Source organism: Pygoscelis adeliae, unplaced genomic scaffold (genome assembly GCF_000699105.1).
Source record: "Pygoscelis adeliae isolate BGI_AS28 unplaced genomic scaffold, ASM69910v1 Scaffold21, whole genome shotgun sequence".
Lineage (NCBI taxonomy): Eukaryota > Metazoa > Chordata > Aves > Sphenisciformes > Spheniscidae > Pygoscelis > Pygoscelis adeliae.
In genome coordinates this window covers 9,319,939-9,345,729 of record NW_008824243.1, presented here as the reverse complement: position 1 = coordinate 9,345,729, position 25,791 = coordinate 9,319,939, and the positions used below count along the sequence as shown (strand labels likewise).

Below are 25,791 nucleotides of genomic sequence, written 5' to 3'. Positions count from 1 at the left end.
CTGTGCTTTGCAGTCCCTCTGACTGCTTTCCGATTTCCATCCACTTTGCCAGGAAACTGCTGAAGCTCCAAAAAGCTGTTACGGAGACAGGACATTCCCAGACTGCCACCGTGCCATTTGGTGGAGCACTTGCTAATTTTAGATTAGAGGAGGAACACACTGGGAGAATTAGCCAAGAGCCACTCCTGGCTCTTGCTCCAACCCATCTTCAGACAAAACTCACAACCAAACGATAAGACTGACAGCAACACCCTTCAAACACCAACAAAAAACAGAGGCAAAGGAGGATCCACCATGCCTTTTTTGGCAGAATACATCTTTCAGGGAACACGTGCATTTGAACCCCAAAAGCGACTACTGGAAATGAAAACCCTTTGCCAAACGGCACCTTACGCAGAAAACCCACCTGCAAGCAGTGAAGGTTGCAAAACAGGAGGGGACCATTTAATGGCAGAGGACAGGGAGATGGCCAGAGAGAGTCCTCTGAACGGGTATTTGATTGCATGCCACAAAAGAGTATCTGGTTGCAGGGATAATAATATTTGGCATGAAATGGTTTGATAGCATTCAAAGCCATCTCCATGCTGAAGGGCAAGAGCTCTTCCACCTGTTCCCCCTCTCTGCACCGTCCAGCTTGGGGGACGGGTACAGCGGGCAACAGATAGACCCGTTAAGAGACGGGGAAAGGAACCCGTAAATAAGTGCACACAAACATCATACCTTTAACAACACAACATCTACAGTCCTGTCCACCTTGGAAATGTCGCACAGGCTGTATCGCCTCTTATGGCGTTCATACATTTTGTCCAAACAGCTGGGAGCGGAGGAGCAGAGCCCACCATGAACCCCGGGCTGACCGCGGCCAGACGTGCTCCAGACCTCTCACATACGTGCTCAGAGGAGTCCCCGTGTCTCAGCACAGCAGCCTGTCCGAGCCTCTTAACAGGAAAAAGAAAATCCCAGAGCTGCGACCGGCTGATAAAGTCTTCTCGGAACAGATTTGCTTATACAGGCAACGCAGGAACTTATAGCAAACAAAAGATATTTGAAGAGAGCTTTATACATATAGGATTTTTTTTTGCAACTGCTAAGAATGGTATCAGCCTTCCTGTTATAGTAATAACAATAATAAAAAAAAGTTTTCCAGACAACTTTGATATCCAAAAAGCACCAGAATGAAAATCCTGCCCGAAAAGAGAACAAAAGCCAGATGTGTGCAGCAGGAACCCTGACGCTCCAAGAGGGAAGGCAGAAGGTAGGCTCAGCCACGACGGGTCTAATTCAGGGAAAAAAGAAAAACAAAAAAAAAAAAGCCGATCACCGTATCCAACGTAAATACTGTCACCAATGTGTTTTTTCTTTCATGCCCTCGTGCACTGAAAGAAACAATAAAAAAAGGTACTTTCCTCCTTTCGAGTCGGTCCGCTGTTCACAAGACAGGAGGGCTTGGGTTTGCGTTAAGTTTAAATTTCTAATGACAGCACAGGGCAAAAGGAAAGAAAATAATGAAATAAAGCCACTCCCTCCTGATTTGGGCTGGGACGTCACTACTTGCCTTTTTAGTCCTGCACCAGTGTTCTCCCAGCTTTCAAAATTTCTTTGCAGTTGTGGGAGCATGATTCATCTCTTCAGAGAGAGGAAAAAAAAAAAAGAGGAGGGAGGGGAGGAAGAAAAAGCAGCAGCTTTTCTTCCCCAGCCTCTTCCACCTCTGGCTGCAGGCACCCAGTGTGTGTTTGCTCGGTCCAAAAAGTAGAAGGAAAAAGTTGAGCAGAAGTCAAGAAGCAAAGGGACAAGTTTTCGGAGAGGTAAAAAGACTCTTCCCCTCTCCCCCAGGCCAGGTGAATGAAAGACAATTTCAGGCTTAACACTTCCCCAAAACAGGAATGGAAACTTATGATTTAATCAGTGCACATGGGGGGGAAAAAAAAGGGAAATCAGCCATTTACTTTTTTTTTTTCTTCTTTGCAACACAGAGCAAAAGATTTCAGCAACTTGCTCTCCAGAAAATACAATTTTCCCTCTTTTATTCTAGCCTGAAAGGCAGAGCTTTTTTTCTTTAGGAAAAAAAACCCACAACCCTAAAGTTTTTTAGTCTTTCTTATGCTGGGCCAGCCCGAGCGTCTCTCCCCTCTCAATAGCTCATTCACATCAGCTGGGCCCTGCATGCACACTGCCACATGGTTTCCTGTTTTCAAACTGCCCCCTTGCAGCCCCCTCCGCTTTCCACCCCACCCTGACCTCTCGAGGGATGAAATCTTTCCATACTTCCCTGGCTTTAGACATTCTCTCATTCACCGATTCAAAAGGGAATGGGGGCGGATAAAAAAAGAAAAAAAAAAAAAAGAGAGAGAGAAGAAAAGGGGAAGAGGGGATTTCTGTGGTTGGGAGTTTGTTGCGAGCAGAGCTTGCTGCTTTTCTGGGCAGAAAAGCTGGAAACACAGGAATTGTTAATCCTGTGTTGCAAAGCAGGAAATGCAGACGTCGGAAACGGTGCTTATCAACCCAACGTTTAATTGCAGATCTCCAAAAGCCATCCTCCGCGGCGCCAGGTGAACTGGCCCACCTCCTGCTGCTGAGATTCGCTCCACTCGTGGAGCTTAGTTAAGGGTTTGTAGGTCTTTTCATCCAGCCCCGCAGGGTGACCCAAGTCCCCTGGTTGTATGAGGCGCTTTGTAACCACCAGCTCAAGCTCTGGCAAAGGCGACTCAAGCCCTGCAACCTGCCAAAACAGATAAAAAGTGAGTTTTTGGCGTCTGCGTGCAAGATGAGTCTTCCAAAGCAGGTCTAAACCCATCTGCTGTCAGCGGGCACTCCTGCTCCTCTCTTTCCAGTGCTACCCAGTGTTCTGGCCACCCAAAAACATCGCACCAGCAGCCTGCCTGTGAGCGACACAGAACTGACTTGCCTCTGCACCCATTTGGTGAAACACCAAAGAAGTAGAGTTGTACACAAAGTACAACTTTGGGCTCTCCTGGATATGACACCCCCAATGCGTACAGCCAGGTTACCAAAAGCATAATTACCCTCTAAGCTTAGCAGACTCAGTAAGCAAGCTGAGAAGGGTGTCTTTTCCTAAGACTGCAGCGCAGCTCAGTGGCACGGTGGCCAGCCACCGACCAAAGGTCCACCTTTGGGCATTGCGTCATGAACGTGTCCTCATGCGCTGGAGCAGGCTGGGGACTTGCATCAGATCAGCTCCTCCTGGTAAGTGACACAGATATGCTCTTACCTAGTCAGCGCGAGGTATCTCCCCCCACTTTCAATAGGCTCCAGACTCTCCCTCACAACCCAAAGCTTCATCTCCACCACACCACCAGCTGAACTGAGGAGGATTTCCTCTATGAGGCTCTCTTACAGCTACAATCCCCAGCTCGAAATCTCAGCCAATGCCTCCGTTCTCCTCAACAACGAGCGGAGCTTCTGCTTTCAGTATTAGGACACACACAAAATGTGGTAGTACTTCAGGGACTTTCTGGAGCCACCAGTTTTCTCCACAAGTAATGAATCCCAGCAATCATGTGCCCGTCGAGATGAGGAATCAGAAATGGCTGTGACAGCATTCCAGCCCTTCAAACACTACCATAAAAGGCAGGGATTTCCTCAAATCTAAATTTACAAGACAGGAACCTATAAACAAAGTGTGTGAATTTAGTTCAGGTAAAGGAATTTGCAGCACTTGCTGTACTTTGATGATGCTCTAATGTTTCATTATGGAGCACCCATATATTTTTAACCAATACAGCAGTTAAGTTTTGTTTTCAGATCAATCTAATGACAGCTGCTGGTATATAAGGCTGAGATTTATCCAAATGACATCTGCACAGCTCTGTCAAAGCGCTCTGCTTAATGTGCTTCACCTTTGAACCACAGAACCCCTCTGGCAACCAGAAGATGTCCAGCTGCAGGCTCAAGCAACGCCCACCTTGCAGAGCAGACTGCCGTGTGAGCATTGCTACTAACTGTGATAGTGCATCTTCCACAGAGATGCAATAGGTCTGACTTGTAGCTGCATCAACACCCAGTCTTTCGTGGCTCACGTTACCTCACCCTTCCTACAGGTAAGGAGAAATGAGAAACATCTCTAGCCAAAGGAGGTGGGAGGCGCACTGGGAGATGTGCAACGTTCACGGCAGGGAGTTAAAAAGAGGCGGCCAATTTTTCTGGGCTGTGCGCAAGCGTCTTGGTATGGCCAAAAGCCACAAGTAACCCAACGCGTACCTTCGTGGGACAGGAGGGAACAGAAACTTCAGGTGGAAGGCGCAGGCAGGTGGTGAGAGCCGGCTAGGGAAGCTGCCAGGCCAGCGCCAGGCAGGGTGACTCTGGGCACAGGACATGTCCCCGGACTCAGTACAAGTCCATGCTCTACCTGTGAATCAAGGTGATGACCTGCCTTCCTCCATAATTATGTGTCTTGATCTAGTAAAGGTTGCCAACTGATCCCTTTGGACTCCTCTACACCTTCAGCTACAGAGGGACATAATCAACGCAAACAAACAAATAAACCAACAAAAAATATCCCCCTTTCTCCCTTCTCTTTTTCTTTTCAAATTTAAGCTTCCAAATCCCTAATTTGTTCCAAAAGTTTTTCTGTGGTTATGTTCCTGACTCACAGCCAAGATCAGGCAGCCAGTGACGACTACAGACACCCAAAGTCCATCTCATCTTCATTTCCAGACTTTACTGTTGAAGGGGGGGGAGAAACGTAATATAAACAAATAAAAGATAATATGCCAGACACACTCCCCCTTGGGAGACCATCACTCTCTTCCCACGTTAGGTGGGGCTTTTGCTGCATTGTTTCAAGCTAGAAATCTTGCCTTGCACACAGCCTTGTATACACACAGGCACGCTGAGCAGACGCAGAAGACAGACTCAGCCCGGACGAAGCAGAACAAAGGTTTCCAGTCTCTTTTGTCCATCTATTTAAGGCAGTCCCTTGAATGCCATGCGCATGTTTACACAGTATATAGTATTTATGCTCAGAAACACAATGCACCAGACAATCGGAGGATAAAGATTATATAAAAAACCCCTACTCCAATGAGTAAATAATTCTCTTTTTTTCTGCAAGTTGCTCAAAATGGAGCGGAGACGCGAGCAGCAGCCCGGGCCACCGGCTGCTGATGCGACAGTTCTGGGCTCCTTATTGGAAACATCTGGAAGTGCTGAGCCACTTTTGCAGACAGGAGTTTGAAACTATCCAATCGTTTCATATCCAAACCGAAGTCCAGCGCTGAGGATTTCAAGAGAAGGAAAAGGGGGGGGGGGGGGGAAAAAAAAAGACTGTGATAGGGCCTAAAAAGGGGAATAAAAAGGCGCTCGATCGCACCATATGATCTGTAACTCATCCAGATAAAACTCCTCCTCTACCCGCTAACAGACCTCTTAATGACAAGGAAATCATGGTTATTCTGAAACAGACTGCACTATTGTTATCTGTTTCAAATTACTTTTGCCATATCGTTATGAAACACTGAAAATGATGCAATCTGCAGAAATACTCAGGCGTATTAACTTTTTTAACTGTGGCTCTGATAGGAACTAATGGAGCAGTAGATGAAAGGAAAAAATTCTCCCTGTCTTAAGCAAGTCAAAACCCACTTTTGGGCACTAAACACGGGGGATAATAAATTCGTCAGACAGTAAGAGAGAAGAATTACAATTTCAATTACTCTCTTCTTAAAAGAAAAGGGTTTTGGAAAGAGTTTTTAAAATTTTATGTTTCTGGCACTTGCAAGGATAGACAAAACAACCCCCATTTTTTCAAAAACTAAATAAGGCAAAGGAAATCTGCACTCTAATACTGCAAAGCCTGTAAGAGGAGCGCTCCAATCTGGAAGGGAGCGCACATCCATCGTGTCTGCCGGGAGGCAGGTCAGCACCCGCGCGAGAGGAGACTTAGACGGATGCTCGAACGTGGATTTTGAAGAAGACCAGGCAGTTGCTGAACGCTAGCGAGCACTCATACCGCAGACCTTGGTAAAGAGCCCTGGATGTTAGATAATGCATTTCTCATTCTTGCAAGAGCATCACAAGACAGAGCAGAGTTTTGTGACTGACTCACTCCCACCCTGCCTGTCCGTCCACATCCCTGCAGTGGCACTTTGGTCTAGGGCTGCATCCCTCCGGCTGCAGCACGATCCACCAGCGCCCCACCGAGCAGCGTCCACTTCATGGGGTGGCCCCGAAAGGCTGGTCATGATTTGGGATTCCACTGTGAGGCAGGGCATGGAAAGAAGAGGCGTCAGGGAAAGGGACATGGACAGTCCCCCATGATCAGACGTCACAGGGATCGGGTCCGTGGCAGGCGCTGCGTTGCTTTAAGGGAGAAGCTCAGCGATGCAGGCAACAGATCTTCACAATCCTGGTCCTAAAACACCTCAATATTCACTGGCCTGACTTAATCCTTGGGGCAAATCTTCCACAGTACCAACGCAAGTTTTATTCTCCAGCCTGGGCAGCCCCGACTCTCCTAAAACTTCCCTACTTAAATCATTCAGAGCTTCATGCAATGGTCTGGAGAGAGACATTTCCTCACAGAGCAATACTGTGCTTTGGGTCGACACGACCGAGCTGAATTTTATATCCAAACAAACCACCGTACAGCTGCAGCCTGCGTTCGAGCTCGAAGACATAACCATTTAATAAACAGCTGAAGAACCATTGAAGGAGGAACGAGAAGGGCTTGGAAAGCTGTCAGACATACGACTACATGGAGTGAGTGTTTTGAGAAAATACAAAAACACCTTGAGAGACCTTCAGCCATTTCCTGACCTTCCCTTTTCTAATATTTCTCTGAGACTCGGTGTACATTTCTCAGGAATTTCTATTGTCCAAATAACCTTCGGAAAAATGCTGAAGCTTTGGTCTGCCACAGAGCATGCCTGAACATCCTTCCAGAGGAAGTCAACTGCCCATCCTACTGCTCCCAAATGGCTACAGGAGAAACACATCCCACGCAAGAGATTAGCAACCCCTCAGCTGACTGTACATCGCTTTGCAACATCTAGTTCTGCCTTTACCAAAAATAACCACAAATCGAGATGGCTGGCTGGCTGAAGTGCTGTGGGATCTTGGACCACACCACAGATACTTATTTAGCGTGTTATGGGAGTTGAGAAAAATACTTCTTGCTGTCAAACACTGGACATGTTGTTTTACCCTGCGAATTCCAGCATCCTGAAAACAGGGAAGGGAAAAACTTGGAACAGTCCCCAAAACAGGCCATCAAGGAGCACCTGAGCTATGACCCACAGAAGCAAATCAGCCTCCCAGAAGCAACCTGCGCTGCACGTCCCCTGAGTCCTCCAGGACGCCGGCTGCTCCTGGGGTCAGGCACTTCCCGTTAGGGCATGGGGTGTAATTATCTACAGATGGGTAAAACGCAAAAATATTGGGGTCTTTCATAAAGAATAACACTATTTTCAACCCAGACATCTGGATGGGAGATAATGCTTTGGTATCATAGCTGGCTCAGCCCAGCCTGAAGCTGCGGCCGAAGGCAGTCATCACAAACGACATCCACTTTTTTGACTTCATCTGGCACTAAAGCTGGTCATGTTAGATTAGTTTAAATTTCCCTTCATGTTTTTCAGTTGCTAGTAATGAACGTGCAAATTTTACACGCACACAATGAGCAATAATCTTTGCTAATTATGGTGATTCAAGCCTCCTACTCTAAAGGCAGGATTACAATTTCTGGGCTCTGGAAAGATAATGACATAAATAAAAGTATTTAAAATAGTGAATTGTATTTATAGGAGTTTTCAACCCATCGTAAACATTACGCAAGCCATTCGAAACTGGTTTACACAGGGTATTCACCAAATATTTGAAGGCCTGCTCAATCCACACTAAACCCAAACAAGCAATGTCTAGTAACTCATCCTACGGAAGATTTAAGTAGGAGATCATTGCGTTTGTCCCAAATGCAAGAAAAAGGGGATGTTTCATTATCTATAAAGTTCACAAATGTAAAACTCAAAGGAATTTTTCATTTTTATACCATGCGTAATAAAAAAGCATGTTCTGACTTTACTGGGATATAGGACATAAGAAAGTATTGATTTACACAAATAAAAACATGTTCCATTATTCCATAATAACAAATTCCAGAAAGAGTAAAGCCTTACAGTTCAAGGTATGAGGTTAAAAATTTGCATGAGTTTTTGTGCAGGAAAACACACCACCCCACATTTGTGGAGTGCAGGAAACATCACCTTGTCTTCCAACACAACAGCTCGATACCCGTTGCTGCAGACACAGCACAGGAGCAGACAGACATCACCTGAGCCGCTCTGGGATGCCTCGCCATCATAAGAGATCAGTTCCAGGATACGCCTGGTGGATGCTTCTATCTAAAGAACTTATGTATTTAGCTAAAAACAGAGACAGGATAGCAGATTACATAGATGAATTGGCGGATAAAGCCCAACAAAAATGACGTATGGTATCAGTGAGTAAAATTAATAGACAATATAAAAAATGACACATCTTGAGCTGAGGAAATTATTCAACTTTTACCATTCTTTTATGCCTCCAGTTTAAGGCACTGTAATCTAATTGAAAAACAGAGAAGGGTCATTCAAATGAATAAATCATGCCAGAAAATGATTCAGCTTCCCTCTTTTTTTTTCTTTCCCCTTTTAATTGAAGTCCCTAAGACTCAGCCCTTGGGAAGCCCACACGACCATGTATTGTCCTGGCCGGGCACTCTGTCAAAACGGAAAAAGTTATCTCTTCTTTCATCTTGTAACTTGAAAATCTGGGAGGGGAAGTGGTGGGAAAGCAGAGCGCTGTACAAAGGCACCCATCATATTTCCAGGTCAATTTTTTGCTTGGCTGCTAATGAAGGCAGGGGATTGAAGACACTATGGTATTTGTTTTGCCCTTCCAATTTTTCTGTTTGCTTTGTGGGGAAAAGGATCTTAGACCCGACTGGTAACTGAGATGCTCTGAGTGCGGCCAAGCCCCCAGCTCCCCAGCAATAACAGACGCTCCAGCTCACCCTCCTACCTACATTCGCATCCAACCAATATTTTCATGCCCTCTCTACATGCATTTGGAAACTTGAAATAAAACCCAATGCAAACTTTGAGAGGAGGCATTTGGATTCCAGCTCCTGCCTGGGAGGTCTGCTGTAGGACCACATGAGTATTCATTTGCTCACTGTTTTATCCGTTTCCCTGGTAGTCCGCTGTAAAGAATATTAAACAAACATGTCTTTACAGCTCGAGAGCCCAGGAAAGAATGTTGACCCTGTGGAAGAAACCTGTTTTTACCAATTTTTACCCCACTTCTATCCCTCTGGTCTAAAGATGTCTGTGCAAGGGTAAGGATTCATCAAGACCACAAAGTCATCATTAAGCACTGCTATAGCAGTACATGCTAAATATGTTCTCCTCTTTAGCCCAATTTTAAAAAATATTCCTAAAGGAATTTCAGGACATAAAACACATGTATAATTAACAGCCAGATATGTGGAAGCATCGTCATTAGTGAGGAATTTTCTCAACTGTTGACACTGCTCCAGAAAAATAATAAAATATTTATTTCTAAGGTTATAAACTAAGATATGCTACATCTCCTTTACCAGCTTTTCAAAGATCCCTTTACAGTAACATTTGTTGTTGCAGGGATAATTCCTAACTGGAATAATGGATCCAAACCCTGCTCCTATTCCTCTCCACTCAGTTAAAGGTAGGGAATGTCCCTGCAAGCACTGGGAATGTCAGGCCAATACAGGTGTTTTGGGAAAACTTTAGTTGCTGGCTTTTTGTGCTACCCTCTCTCATCCCCCACCTGCCACAGCTGCCGCACTTCCATACACTTAACAGCTTTAATCATTAGATAAATAAACAAATTTAAGCCAATGGACAAAGATAACTGGGGACAAAAATGTCAAAAACCAGCATTTATTCTGTCTGGGAGCCTTGCAATTTCCCTGAGTTACCCTTCCAATTCGGGCTATCCCAGGCGCTGCAAAGGTCACCGCGTTGCCGATAAGGAAAATGGAGCATCTGAAATTTCTCGCCAGTGACTACAAGGAAAGGGTTGGTTTTGTTTTCTTAGGAAGAAAGAGGGAAATGTTCTGGAGCTCTCTGTCGAGGCTAAAATCCAAAACATTTACAAGACTCAGAAGCAAGAAAGCTTGAAGATAATCAGTAGAACTGATGCCAGTTCAATCAAAGTAAACCAGTAACAGCAACTGGGAGGAGTACAGATTACACAGCATCGTTCTTTACGGAAAAAAATATCCTTTTTGTTATGCAATAGTTAAATAATTTAACTAGAAACCCCTTCTATCCCAAGTCAGAATTGCTGACTGCTCAGCTAGTCATTTTGGCTATTATATAGCATTAATCTCTGCTGTTTCTGAAGTTAGCCTTTCGGAGAAAAAAGGCAACTTCAAAACATGCAAAAATTAATGAAAACCATATGTAGGATACTGTCATTATTCCATGTTTATAAGAGGATCAGGTTTTGTTAAATGGGCTTATTTAATGCAGACGCATAAGAAAAAAATACCCAGCAAAAGATCTGAAAGTTATTGAAAGAAAAATATTTTCTTTGTTAACCCAAGCAGCCAGTAACAAGCAAAAAGACACAATTTAAACTAAAAGCCACTATATATTTTGGTGCAACTTTGTTTACAGCTTCACTGACAGCTTATAAAGTTATCCTAAGTAGAGAAATCTCTCCTAGATATATTTTACCCTTTTGACCCTTTTCACCCCCGTACTGTATTTAAGCTGGGACAACCTAAAAATCAATGGCTTATGGAAACATCTGTTGGTACAGGCACACGATTTAGACTTTTTTCAACAGCTGTTGTTATTTTATGCTTTTTTTGGCTAGGTCAAGCGGTAAGACTGGAAGAAAATATTAGTTGGGCTCCTTTCCTGACTTTGGTCTCTCTTTAGCAGCTGCCGTCAGCACCCCGTTCCCTCCCCTGCCCTGGGACTTTGGGGAAAAAAAAGTCTGAATGTCCCCCAAGTCTGGTCTTGCTCACCAGCCTCAGACAAGAAATAAAGGAAACACAGCTCCCAAATGGGCACCTACTTTGTCTCACTCATTCACCTAAATACGGGCTTAAAATATCCCCTGCTATAGCTGCTTTCTGCCACGCACAAGGGAGCTAAAACCCTCGCCTGCAGCACCCTCTGCTACCCATCTCCTTGGCTCCCCTTTCCCTTTCCAACAGCGCGCCACAATAAACCCCAGGTTTGTCTTGCCTCCCCTCCTGCTATTTCATTGCTGGGATCCAGACATCTGCCGACATCCTCCGTAAAAGATAACGCACAACATATTTTAAGAGCCAACCTGCCAAAAGGTATTTGATGCTCCAGACAGCACTACTCACCAGATAGGAAACACGCATTGCTCACAATAAGACATGCATAAAAACAGAATGTACTTTCTTGGGAGACTAATGCTTACCTAAAAAAAAAATACAAATTCAACCAAAATATCCTCTTTTTTAACATTTAATTCAGCTGCTACTTGAAACAATATGTTTCTATATAAATTCTGTTTTCTTGAAAGAGAACAACCTATAAAGCTTTTAAAATGCTCTAAAAATCATTTTTTCAGTGTACAGCCAAACTGTTGAGAGCCAGAGAAAGCCAATACTCCGAGCAGAGATTTTTTTCTTCCCCTTGCTCTTTTTAACAGAGAGGACTTGTTTAATCTTACCTTCAAGACTTCTTATTTCCCTGCCATGCACTCCTAGCGTCACCATTGGTATTGAATGAATTGTGCCAACCCTTGCCTGAAAGGACAGTCGCAAGAAAAGCCAGTTTAAACTGAAACCGCTTATCTAAAGGAGGGAGAACCCCAGGTTCGCAAGCAGAGGAGATATTTCAGCATTAAAGAATTCTAGGAGCTACTCCAAGATGCAAATTTTTGTTGTCTGGTGCACTGTAAACATTTTAAGCCCAGAAAGAAGTTATTTATTTAGTCTATATACTTCGATTTATAACAAAGGCAGAGGATTCATCTACACTCTTCTGGGTGCCTTTTGCATCGTTTACAACATACGAAGTAAACCTCTGCTTCCTCAAAGACAGAAAACAAGTAATAAACAAGTCTTGACAAACAAAATCAAGCGCTGTCCCCCAAATATTCAGCTACGAACAAAAAAGCCTTTAGAGGTTTCTCTCTACGTCTCCTTAAAACTCAATTAAAACCAGAATTTGCAAAATGCTCTAAAACCCATTTCAGCCCATGCAGCAGGGAGGAAAGGACTCTCTCTCTCCCCCCTTCCCTTTTTAACACCGCGGGACCCCAATCTTTACAGTCAATGCCTCCTGTTGGGCATCTGCAGGTGGGAATATTTGGAAATGGTGTAAGCAACCCTCCTCTTTTAAAAGGCTCAAAAATGTACATTACTGCTCTTTTTTTACGTGCAGGCATTTGAAGCTAAGACTTGTCCACCTCCTCCTGGGCAAGTGGGTAAGTATGCATTTCCTCACCTTGTTACGGTCAGTGAGTTAAAAATAAAAATAATAGTGGAACAAAACACCAAGAAACACTTCTTTAATCTCAGCAGGCTTTAACAGCTTATCCCGTCCCTGCCTTTGGTAAGAATCAATGCGATCTGCACTGTAATATTGTGGAGGGGCAGAAGAGATTTCTGCATTCCCAAGCACAAGATCTCAGATTGAAACCATTGTTTCAGAGAACTGCACCTCCAGCCTTTGAAAATGTGTATTTTGGAAATAATATCCCTCCCAACCACTTTTAGGCATTTAATGTGTCCAGCTGTGTTAAGAAACCAAGCAAAAGTTCAGTGTCAAGTAAGTCAGGATTATGATCTTCTTGTGATTTATGGAGGTAAGTACAGTCTCAGACAGAAGAAAAACAAGTCACTTGATGCTAAGCAGAGCAGTACCAGGGCTCAGACTAATGAGTTAGCGAGGGCGAGGCTTCACATTCCTGCCTCTTATCTCACCAGCTGGAAGGACAGCATATAAGAAGGGAGAACATATTCAGTTGGTAAATGAGATAGGCAGACCCAGCGCCACGGTACTTGCAAACACAAAATTAGTGTTTGCAGTAGAGAAGATGGAAATGCTTCGGGACAGGGAGGCACGCGGTATTTGAAAAAGGTGCCCTACTTCCCACAGCTAAGAATATGCCCCCAAATAACTAAGTGCATAAATAAGGTGAAACTACTATTATCATGGCTGTAATGGTACCAGGGTGTAAATCAAGGCAAAGTCTTTAGGGAGAAGCAGTATCTAACTAGGCTGAGAAAATCATAAGCCAAGCATCGGTCCTTTTGCAGATCTGAAAGGAGAGCAGTGTAACTCACGTTAAACACAGGCTAGCAACAATTCCTCTGACTCAAGCTACACAAACAGAAGAGAAAGCAAACGAGATAACCCAGAAATACTGCCTCTATCTTTTGGACTAGCCTCTTGGGCACAGCTGCTGCCTTCATTTTCACCGAGTACATCACTGGCACCATGATGATAAACACAGTAAGCAAGAAGGGAGAGAGCAGCTAAGTTCACCACGGCTTAAGAGAAAATCAGAAAGTTAGCTACATCAAATACCTGCTTATATAGGCATAAATTTAATGCATAAGTGAAGCAGAAAGAGAAGGTGGAAGGAGAAGAACCTTGTTAGTTGCAAGAGACCAAGTGCAAAAGAAAGCCTGGTATAGAGTTTGCTCCCATCTAATTCCAATACAGCTGATCAAGTATATTTTATTAAACCATTGCAAAACTCTGTCACATTCTTGTTACAGCCTCCATGTTGGGGTTATTCCAAAGCAGAAGTCCAAAACACAGACCACAGGAGTAAAAACAACGAACTGGTGATGGAAGGAGGTAAGCGGCAGTGAGAAGAAACTCTCTTCTCTGTTACGCCTACCCGCTCTGGGGTCTCCACAAAAAAGTCACTACTGTCCACGCTTTTTAAAAGATCTGCATTTGGAGACATCACCTCTTCTTCGGCGTGACCTATGACTAACACAAGTGTTCCAGCAAAATTCAGAAGTTTCCTTTCGTTGAAAGTTTTGATGCATTTGCTACCATGACAGTAAGGACAGCTATGGCTGACCACAGCCAAACACAACACCCATTCATTGCTCTACCCCTGGGGTGCTAAATTCTGGCTTGCAGCTGCCTCTGCTCGGCCAAACCCAATCCCTTCCATACCAGTCAAGTACTTTTATTTTAGATATCGTATGCGTGGATACCAAATCACTCAGTCCTTCTGTATAGACTAAGATATTTTAATCATCCACTGCAACACTAACCATCTATTCTTGTTTCACAGTCCCAAGCTTAAAGCCCTCTCCATCACCGCCGAATTGCCCCATACTACTGCTCTGCACAGTGCAGACCAGGCAGAAAGCAGCAGGGAAGATGTCCCTGACAAAAGCAGAGAGCAGTCAATCTGCTCAATGTGAGCAAGGATGCTGCATGGAAAAGCAAACATGAAAAGCAAACAGAGTTATCACCCAGGCTTTTATCTCATCTGATGTTTTAACAGCCATTTGATCCCAGTAACATTCTGCAACACAGCTGAGTCACTTTGGGCCACACCAGGATGTGTACATGACACGGAGCAGGAACAGCAGAGATGCTGGAGGAAGAAAATCTGAGATTTCCACCTTTGCATGAAAATGGCATAATATGGGAAGAAAGACCACCTAAAAAGGGTGGGCGGGGGGGGAAGACTGAGAACAATAACAGAAAGGAGAGTCTGTGCAACTACCGCAAGGCTAAACGCATTTTGATTCTGTGTTTCCATGGAAAGAGTTTTAACAGTACTGGGTAAAACGCCAAATACATTTTCATAACAATTCACACTGCATGAATGGAAACACTTAAGAAGTATTCTTTCTAATCTCCACTCTAGCTCTACATACAAGTCTCTCTCTTTTGGCCTTTACTTTTTTCTTCTTACTCACACCATTCTTTTCATCCTTTGCTGGAAGATGAAGTCAGAAATGCCATGCCTGGATACTGCTGGAGCACATAATTCTTTATCAGTGGCCAAGAGTCCTGCTCATCTCTCAGACAGTTATACCTATCCGAGCGCTCTCAGACTGCACTGCTAGGTTTCACCTTCTAACACGGATCTTAAAGACAGGAGGTATGATACAAACACCAAATCCATACAAACCTCCAGTATAACACAGGTCAGGCAACGTAACCCCGCAGCAGTTCTAGCACTGGTGTGGCAGTTTATTTAGAGCTGCAGTGTATAGCTCATAGGACATCCAGTCTTGATGGGAACACTTGAAGCAATGGAGAGCTAACCCCTTCCTACAGTAATTTACTCAAAGAATTAACTATTTTCACCCTTCAAAGTTTTCACTGTCATTCCTACAGTCTCAACTTGTTTAACCTCACCTTCTAAACACTGCATCTCATTCAAGGCTCTTCCATCAGAGTAAAAAGTGGGAAGAAAGCTGTTCCCCATGCATACAGTTATAGTCCAAAGCTCCCCAAATGGCAGACACTGCTCTGAACCCAGAACAAAAGCTTTGCCCAGGTCTCATCTCACTTTTGAACCTGGCCCATTCACAGCATGACCTCCCAAACTCCTGTGCTGACACAGCAGAGGAGGAACCGCGGTGCCCGCCGGCGGCTGTTGCTGCTGAAGCCATGACCCAGTGGCACCCTGGGGCTTCCTCCCTCCACGTGTCACTTCTCGCTGTGGTTGACCTTTCAGGACACTTTCTGGATTTGGCACAAACTGTCCCAAAAAGCTTTCCCAAATCCTGAAAAACGATACTTAAAAAAACCTGCCACATAGGATAGCGGTTAGTGTAGGATGGCAAGAGAACTGAAGCACCAGTCCATGATTCCTCACAAAACCCCAGAACAAATGTATGGTAATAAAATTAAAAACCTATTTCTCGTATTAATGACGTTTTCCTCTAAGGCAGTGTAACTACCAATGAACTTCAAAAAACAGACGGCGACAGAAAAACATAAATGCTGACTTCTCTACATTGTAGGGTGCCAACTTCAGCTTCCAAAATATCAGAATGGAGCAAGATAGGTTCCTCAGAAGGATAAAAACCCAGTGACGTGATACACCGAAGTACCCATTTGTCATAATAATGCAGTCTCCATCGAAAAGTGCACGTTTGGTCTCCCATGTTATCATCTTAATTTCCTCTATATTTAGACCAGGAATTCAGTGTGCAGTAAGCATGTCTACCATACAACAGTTACATCACAAAACTTTAAGAGATTTCAAACACAAATAAAAGAATCCATATGATACAGGAGATTGAACCATTCAAAAACAGCACGGTATTTTCCTTCTCAAGGTACAATATTTAATGCCAGCATTCCTTTGTCACAGTAACAGTCTTACACATCCATTATTTTCTGGATCCATACTTTCATGACTGCATAAAAAAATGAATGTATCTAACAACTGGAAGAAAACTCCAAAACCAGGATTTTCTGTTCTGGAAATCCTTTAGCTCTGTGTTCTACAAACTTGTGAAATCATGGAGTCCTAATCCTAAAAAGGGTCTCAGAAAACTACTTTAATACACTGATGTTAAATAATTTGTATGACTGAATCCCTTTGAAGCAAGCCAAAAGCAAGCATCACAGAAGATTCATAGTTATTAAACAGTTGTCTTTAATCTGCAACCATCTCAAGACTACGGCAGGAATATATACACAGCTCTGCCTTTGAGGCAACAGTATTTGCAGATGGTAAATAAAATTGCAAGTAGCTCTTGACACTTTTAAAATGAGTGTGAAAAAGCTGAGAGAGAAACTTCCTTTGCAGCTGATACTAGGAGGATGGCAGAGCCAGATGTTTTATTAGAGGAAATTAGGAAACGATGAAAAAACAGTATCAGGGCTACACGCAGCAAACTTTGCCTCTAGAAAACGTTGCCTGTAGTGGCTGAAGGGGAAGGCACAGGGGAAAAGTAACTCACCATCTCTAGAGATCAGCGATGGCTAGCACAAGCCCTGAGGTTGCAGCGAGCCGTGGTGGCGGCGCGGGAGCCTTCATCTGCCCCGTCCTGCCGCAGGCTCACGCTGAGCCAAACCTGGGAGCAGCATCTTTGCGCTGAGTCGGGGACTTGGCTCGGCATCCACGTTCCTGCTTCTCTCGCTAACATCCGTGAATCCTGTGACTGAGCTTGGAAATGACTGTCTCAAGCTGAGGATTAGCAGCGTTTGGGAGAAAAAGCCATTGGAACTGCAGCACCCAGAGAAATTAAGCATCAGACAAAAAACCTGCCACAATAGTTGTATAAACGCCTTCCTGCTACAGATATCAAAGCCTGAGTAATAGCGAAGGCCAAACAAGAATCCCAGCCTGGTTTGGATTTCTCCACACCGCACACCCCCGCCCCAGCTTTTCTTCTAACTCTCGGCAGCACGTACTGTGGACTCTGGCTTACACAGCGATGCACAGAACAGACGGCGAAGCCCAGGGCGAGCTATTCTGCACAGCGATGAATTTACTCAGGGGTTGACTGTCTGACACAATTTCTTCCTAGACCTCTCAAGACTCGGCTTTGGCCATCCGGGGCAGACACAGGATGCTGGTGGGTGTGAGAAAGGGCCTCGCGGATGACTAGCCTAAAGCCTTGACCCAATGGGTATGTGCGTGTCACCCTCCAGCAGTAATGCCAGGCTTAGGGCAGGCTCCTTTTTGGCTGGGTTTTTCCATGTTTACTCTAGTTACAGGACAACATTTACAAAGAAAGAGTTACACAAGTGATTTTAAAGAGGCAGGGCGAGGATGCAGCCTATTGTTAAGGCTGCACTTCCCACCGCCGGACCCTGCTCTGATTTGTTTCTAACACTTGAGCCACTCGCTCTGAAATTTCCCATGCTGTTGGGAAGCTTCCCACACTGTTCTGCAGGCCCTTTGGAAAACAGGGATTTGCAATCACCATTCCATAGTATGTACATATGTACACACATCTAGATGGAGAAAATGGACTTCACTGCACACAGACAACCTGAATTTTGGCAGGTTCTCAGGGTGAGCAGTTCGTTAAAGAAGTTATTTCCTAAGAAAATAAATTGGAGTCTGGAGAACTATAATGACCCATTGTCTTGGGTCACTGACAAGGTTCACCAGTTTTGAGCCATGAAGCATCTCTCTACTACTTGACTTGACCAACAACCAGCAGTGGCACCAGGCTCTCCTCCTAAGGACCAGCCACTAGAGGGGGTGACACTGTACGCCTTGGCCATAATTTTCTCCATTTATCTGCTGACTCCAGGGAAGAGAAACATGGAAGACTACAGCTGGGGGGAGGACAAATCTCTGGATCCTTCACACCTACTGACCATACCAACACTTATCTCAATGCCATGTAGCACTCTCCTCTCTCCCACAAGCCCTTTTCCACCCAGTCCAGCCCATCCCCTCTTCCCACCTCCATCTCCTACGGTCCTGCCATACCTGCCCCTTTCCCTTGCACACCCTGCCGGACTCCGGCCAAGCTGCTCCCTCCTCTTCTCCCTGTTCAGCAAAGCACAAACCTGGGGGCCTACAAACCAAAAGCAATGGGCAACAACAGACCTGGGGCTCTGTCCCGACAGAGCATCATCTATCTTATCTGTAACAACTCCCAAGGAAGGAGGTTTCCTAGCCTCCCTAGGTGGTCTTGCGACAGTTTCATGATGATAACAGGATGTTTTCTCAACATCCAACCTAAATCACCCTGGCAAATTAGCAAATCAGTAAATTAAGCTGCCATGGAAATCTGGGACTTTAATAACCACTATTACATGTTGGCAGACTGCTAGATTGCACAATAGTTTTCTTTTTGTTGCGCTGAATAAATTTAATTCTTTCAACCTCTTCTCACGTTTCTTAATCTCTTCTCGTTGTTTCCTTCTGGACACTTTCCAGTATGCCTGTGTCCTCCTCGGAGCAGGGCACCCAAAACCGGATTCGATGACACTGATGATGCCCCCGCAGTGCCACACATGAGTAAGTCACCTCCTGCACCTTACAGAGGACACTCCTTCAATATAACTCAAAACAAGATTTGTCTCTTTTGCAATAGCCTCTCGCTGATAATTCATTCGTGGTCCACTAAAAATCCTCAGCCTTTTTCTATCCATCCCTCTCCAGCTTAAACCTGACTTAGTAAATGTGCATTTTGATTTCTTTTTAGCAAATGAAGCACGCTGTGGCTGCTTTTGTCTCTTATCTGGATGCACTCTCCAATTTCTTAAGGTCACTCTGAACCCTGACCCTGTTCTCCCAAGTGCCTGCAACCCCTCCCAACCTGATGTCATCCGAGAGCTTTATAAACATACTTCCATCTTCCAAATCATGACTGAAAATACTGCAAGTTTTCCCCCAGAAAGTGACCTTGCTGATATATCACACATTACTGCACTACTTGGATCAGTGGAGAGATGAAAGTGCAAATCTTTTTCAAGCTTCATTCTCTGTGAAGATATTTAAAAATGCCACGTTTATCTGGTAGGCTGCAACTTCTGAAAATACATTAATTAAAAACTAATTCATGTGGTAAAGGTAGGATGCATTAAATTCAATAGGAACTAACTAATGAAATTAATAAATACAACGAGAAGGCTGTTTCCCAGTGAACTCTGTTTCTGGGGTCAGCCAGCTACAATTTGTCAGCCACAGGCTTAAGACAACCGAAGCCGTCGGATGAACCCAGCAGTGCAACCTTTTCCATCCTGCCACATGAAGACAAAGATTCAACAAATAATGAATCATAACCGATTTCTGGGATCAACACAAGAAGAGAAGTATATCAGGGTACAGTTCATTTCAAACTGTCGCATTACTTTCATAATGCTGGAGCCACCAGGTGCCATTTCTAAATTATTTTAATATCACAGTATGCAGAAGCCAAACCAGATTTCTCATCAGAGTTAAGAATCTAAAGTTATTCTATATAAAGTCTAGTTTTAATAGATCATACCAAGTTATTGCCCCAGCTCTACTCAAGATTCCCAAACAAAGCAGGAAGATAAGGATCCAGGGAGTCTCCGGCAGGATGAGCACCCACCGCCCAACATAGAGTCATAGAATGGTTTGGGTTGGAGGGGACCTTAAAGATCATCTAGTTCCAATCCCCCTGCCATGGGCAGGGACACCTCCCACTAGACCAGGTTGCTCAAAGCCCCATCCAACACAAAAGGAGCTTGGGAAACTCTGGTTACAGAATTTCTATAGCTGAACAAATACAACCTCTGAGAAAACGTTCTGGAGATTTAAGAAACAGACACTTTAAAAACCCATTTTAATTGGAAAAAAACATTTTTCCATTATTTTCTTTTCATTGCTTTTAACCCTACAAACCATTATTTTCCTAAACATTTTTCAGCTGCAGCATTTCCATGACATGCAAAAGACCCTCTCTCAGGCAAAGCCTTCTGAAACAACTACAGGGAAAGCATGTGCAACCTTATACACGTTAATACTGGAGTACGCTTCTTGGCATCACGAATCCAGGTAAATCTCTGCCTTCAGAAACCAACTCACGAGAAGGAATTTTCCCCTTCTCTTTCCAGTGTGCTCAAGCTTACTGTTATTCAGCGTAATTCTACTATACCAGAAGTTGCACTTTCAGGCTCCAAAACATTTTTTTTTAACAGTCTGTGCATATAAACAGCTTTCTACATTGCATATTTATAAATAACATTGTGCAAAATTCTCACCCATAAAACAGGAGTTAATGCAGTTCCCAAGGTCCAAAGTTGCTGACAGCACCGGTGAGACTGCTAAATATCTGCAGCTCCTGACCTAGCGCAAGCAACAACGTTTCTATTTGCAATGAGTTAAGAAAACCGCTTTTACTAACCACAAAATGGCTCTGTAATGAGAAGGCAATGAGCACCTGAAAGACTTCTGGCTACAAAAGAAGTCAGCACTAAATAAAGCAGAGACAGGACAAGGCAGGATATGCACACTTCGCGATGGCTTTCACTGGCCAGATCTTTACCCAACCTACACGTGTGAATTAAGCTCTATTTATAAGTCTTCCACTGATTTTTTTTTTTTTAAACGACCTTAATATAGTGCAGTTGTTGTTTTGTTTCTGTTGAACTTAGCAACAGGAAACCCTGTCAGTCCTGCAGCAAACTTTCCATTCCCCTGGCACTCCCATTCCTGCACCAGAAAAGCCAGATTTCTAAAGAGGTGTTTAACGGGGTGGGAGGGAGAGGAAGAAGAGAAGAAAGCACACACACAAAAAATCTAAATGCCTGTAAAACATGCAAAATGGAAGCCAAATATGTTTCTTTTCTTTTTTCTCCTGTTTGAAAGGAAAAGGCAGTGCCCTAATTTGCATTTTCTAAAGATATCTTACTTTACTACCAGAAACCTAAGTATTAGTCCTGAAAATTATCTTTAATAAAGGGTTGGTAAAAAAAAAATCATCAGTATCTTTACACTTACGCATTCCAGTAACAAAAGACTTACTTATCGGACAGCACAAATTTTAGCTTGGGAAGTTATTTGCGCTCGTTCCCGGCTAACTCACCAAGCAAACAGCTACAGAAATTAAGCCTTAACTTGTTAAAAACAAAATAAACCTGATTTTATTACAAGCTTTGGCAAGACTGTTCTGCCGCCTAAAGAGCTTTACTGCAGGATGAGCGAAGTTTTTTGGTGCTCCACCCTGCAATGTTAACTCATCCCCGCAATATTTTCTTTTTTAACAGCTTCATAATGGTACACTAACACACAAACACAGCTGCTCAAGGGCAACATGCACCAACACAGGCTGCAAGCATTTTAGCATTTACAAAACACTTTCTTTTTCAGGAACAAGAAACTATATATAAAATAGAGGAGCAAATGCAAATCCAGCTAGGAAAGGTGACACCAAAAACCCCAGCTCTTTATGAAGCAGAATATGTATTAGGGGTGCTTTAAACCAAAATTACATTCCTGTCAAGCCCAATATTCACTTTTTTTTTATCATAGACAGTCCTTAAATATGGCAAAGCACAAATAATAGAAAACAATACCAACTGATTTCTGATCCCTGGCATGTCCTTTTTATAGGTCACCGACATGAGGAATATGGGGTTTCCCCCCACATTTGATCCCTATATATTTTCCCATTATTAATTTTTCTTCCAGCAAAGGCACTAATGCTCCCAGCCAGTGATGTCTTTAGACCTTGGAGTCTGTGCACACACCAACACCGACCACAGCCACGGTCCCCTCTGCCAAAAAGCTCCCTGGAGGGGCAAAGCGTGAGAGGGGATAGAGAGACTCGTCAGGACCACGCACGTGGGGGGACCTCGGAGGCGCTGCCAGCCCCCACGCAGCATTGCCAACCTCAAGCATGCTACAGGGCATCGCTTTCATCAAATTATATACAAATCTTGGTACAGCCCTGCCTCACGAGGAACCGTTTGGGTCAATCTCTATGTCACTGACTGAGACAACATAAATGTGGCTTAATCCAGTGGTTGAAAAACACAAGGTCTAAAAAAGCCCATGCTTTTTTAAAAGGCTAAAACGTCACGGTGATGGACACATTCAGCTCTGCAAAGACTACAGAAAGGAAACCAGCAGGTTAGGTGGCCGGCCGCAGCAGCGGTGGCATTTCTTTAAAAAGCACAGAAAAAGACAAGGTGACAACACATAAGTGGCACTCACCGCTTCCTCGCGGGCTGCGCTCTCACCACCATCTTTCAGAAAATCCACCTCGTCTTCAGTTTTCATTTCCAACTTCCCTGTGAAAACAGAGGGTTCACACAGGCAATTTAAAAACAAACTTCTTTCAGTGCTGCTGCTATTTTTCTGTTTATTCAAACCAGTCTCAAAAAAAAAGAAAAGAAAACCCAACCCCAAAACCCCTTCAACAAGTCCATTTGACTTCCAACATCTGGTTTCATTCCCGACTTTGCCGCTTGTTTGTTATTAGTTTTAACAACTTTCATGTCTGGGACTGAAGGAAACTATGAAACAGCAGCAAGCACGGGGTGAAACTCCTGAAAAGCTCTAGGTGAGGCTGAGCACATCTGCATGTATTTGCCCATGTATTTTCTTGGCTCACATTTGTCTAGTTAAAGAACCAAAATTTTTGCTGTTTTTCTTCTTACCATAACCCGAAGATAACACAAGAAACCAGCCTTGCCTTTTCTCAACAGGTATTTTAAGTGTTGGAAAAAAAAAATCACAAACTTCAAAAATTCAGCCCACCTGCACTGTCTTCAGGATGACAATTAGGTCTCTAGACTAAGAAGGCAAACCCTTTTCTGCTGGAGTTTACAAAGTCCCAGCTGATTTTCCCCCTCCTCATGCTCCCACGATGGGAGTGTCACCACTGCAGTGGTACAAACATCATGTCCCAGCTGCTTTCTCTGCCCAGCAAAGCTTTCATTAGTCACCATTCCCCTGGGGTTTCCGTCTACCTATGTTTTCCTGGCATAAAGTCAATGTTCTAACTCTTTCAACCCTAAGCTAATGACTCTCATGACACACAGGATACTTAGGTATTTTAAGTGTTGGTTGACCAAAGCCACCCAGATGGAGAGTGGCTCTGTCAGGGCTAAACCCCCCTCTAATCCCACTCCCTCTCTCATTCCTACTAAAAACAAACACTGGATGGATGGCAATGCCTTCTTAAGGGCGACGTATGTTTGCAGTTGAGTTTACCCGTTCAGGGATTTAGCAAGAGGAGCCTCCCATCTTCACAGGGAAATTGCGGTAACAACTGTCACCAATGGTTTTCCATTGGCATTGAAGTCTACCCTTGATTTTGGGACTATCTGGTTTTGCAAAGTTCTACTGATAAACCAGTCCAACATCATTAAGTCAAATTGGCATGATTTTGTCTCGATTAGATGAGTTTGTGGGCAGACTCTCAGAAATCAGAGGTAATGCTACAAATTTCTGCAAGCCCCATTTGTTGGCAAAGCAGATTTCTCGGTCGCAATGAGATCTGCTCGGGGTCGTGGCAATGCTGTGATGGTTGAGATCTTGGTCCAAAGACAGAACACACAATGCACAAACCTCTGGTGCACTGATGACAGGAGAAGCAAGCAGTGTAGTGATACTCTGTGCTGGGTAAGAACTGGAGGACGAAGACATGTGCCCTCAGGACGAAATTCAAGGGGACAATTTTTTCCACTCTGCCACTTCTTCTTAAGCTTCTATTAAGAAACATATCTCAAACAAAAAGCACTATAATGCTATCACAGCGGACTCTGGGGCATAGAGCACCTTATCACATGTGTGGTATCGTTAGTGACATCTGTTATCGGTTCACCCTGCTATTCTAACAGGTGAAGGAAATCATAGTAAGTGCATTTCCATAGGGAAAATGCCATTGATGAGAATGAGGTGAAGACTGGTAAAATTCAAGATAAGATGGTATTCTTCTATCTGGCAATGAATATTTTCTTTAAATGCCGAGATCTACAAAAGATACACTAGGGATATTTCTCCCAGGAGAAGAGCTAGGGAGCAGTGATTATAGTACTTGTTAATTTAAGATGCCAAGCCCCAACCATACAACCTAACCTTGCCGGAGTCGCTTTCTGCCAAGAAGGTGCATCTACTCGGAGGTGTTTTGTCAGCATCAACACATGCCATCTCTTCTCTTCTCACCCAGCCTGGCTACTGTGGTATGATTTCATATCCTAACTGCCTGCTTTTTTAATGAGTAGCATCTATCTGCCCGACTTGAAATAACGTGCTTGCAGAACCCATTACTCAGCTGCAATGCAGTTCTGAGTCTAAAGCTAACAGCATGAGGAGCCGCCTTATGAAAGTAGGATCTTCTAGCTTCATCGCCTTCCTTCAGTGTTGTGATCAGTCACTAGATATTTGTCTGGATAAGGCAATTAGACCTGTGAGGTCTCCATTTTGGGGGTAGGCTGAAACTAAGTGGAGGCAATGAGATAAACAGGCATATATTTGGGAGCAATTTCACAATAGAAATAAAAAAATTAAAGACCTCAATGATTTGGAGTAATGGCACCAGCAATTATCAGCCAGTTACATCTCTGATAAATTAGCATGACAATAAACCCCTCTGACCACATGCGTTTCTGAGAAATGGCCTCATGACCTACACTTCCTTTGGGAAGGTTTTATTGTAGTCTGTCAAAAAAAGATCTGATTCATTCTGAACACTGACGACTCCTGCATGGCTACAAAATACTCTGTACAAACCCAGCCTGCAGGGAAAACTCCCCAGCACTGACACAGCAAAGAAGAATTGACACAAAGAATTGAAGGCTGCCACCGAACTCATACACAAAACGCGCTACCCAAAGCTTAGACATTGACATGAAGAATGTACACAGCAATAATAATAAACAGTAAATCTGTTCTTTTGAACTACTGCCATATCAGAGTTCTAGATGCTGCTTTATAGGAGTTGAATTTCAGAAATATTTCAAATAGCGAGCTTGGATTCGTGGCAGTCGTTTGTCTCTGCTTTAAGCTAATATTTTATTCGGGCTTTCCTAACATTTTGCCTCAGAGCAACCCGAAAGTTCTTCAAGAGAAGATATTCCAGCTGAAATTTTGCTTTGTGCAGCATCCCACTACAAATAAACAATTCTTCCTTACGGAGAGGTCAGACCATTGTATTCTGAGAACTTTTAGCCCTAAATCCTTAGGGCTAAAGTCAGTAACAGGATCACCTCCTTTTTTCCCCCCCTTTCCATACCCTAACACAGAATGATGCCTTAATATTACTTTCCTACTTCAATCACTATCTTATTGTACTGTTTAGTCCCTTCTCCTTTTAAAACCTCGCCTAGACAACGTCATGCCTCCAAGAAACCAACCAGAGATAAAGACCTGGACTGTATGGACGGA

General features: G+C 43.8%; 1 protein-coding gene across 1 annotated transcript in view; it reads right to left on the bottom strand.

Moving 5' to 3' along the window:
* The window catches only part of AKAP13 (A kinase (PRKA) anchor protein 13), a 102,070-nt gene that overhangs the window by 74,392 nt on the left and 1,887 nt on the right, over nt 1-25,791 (bottom strand). The window contains exon 2 of the mRNA XM_009335179.1: nt 22,615-22,691. Within this exon, the coding sequence (XP_009333454.1) occupies nt 22,615-22,691 (77 nt within the window). The remainder of the gene's footprint in view (nt 1-22,614; nt 22,692-25,791) is intronic.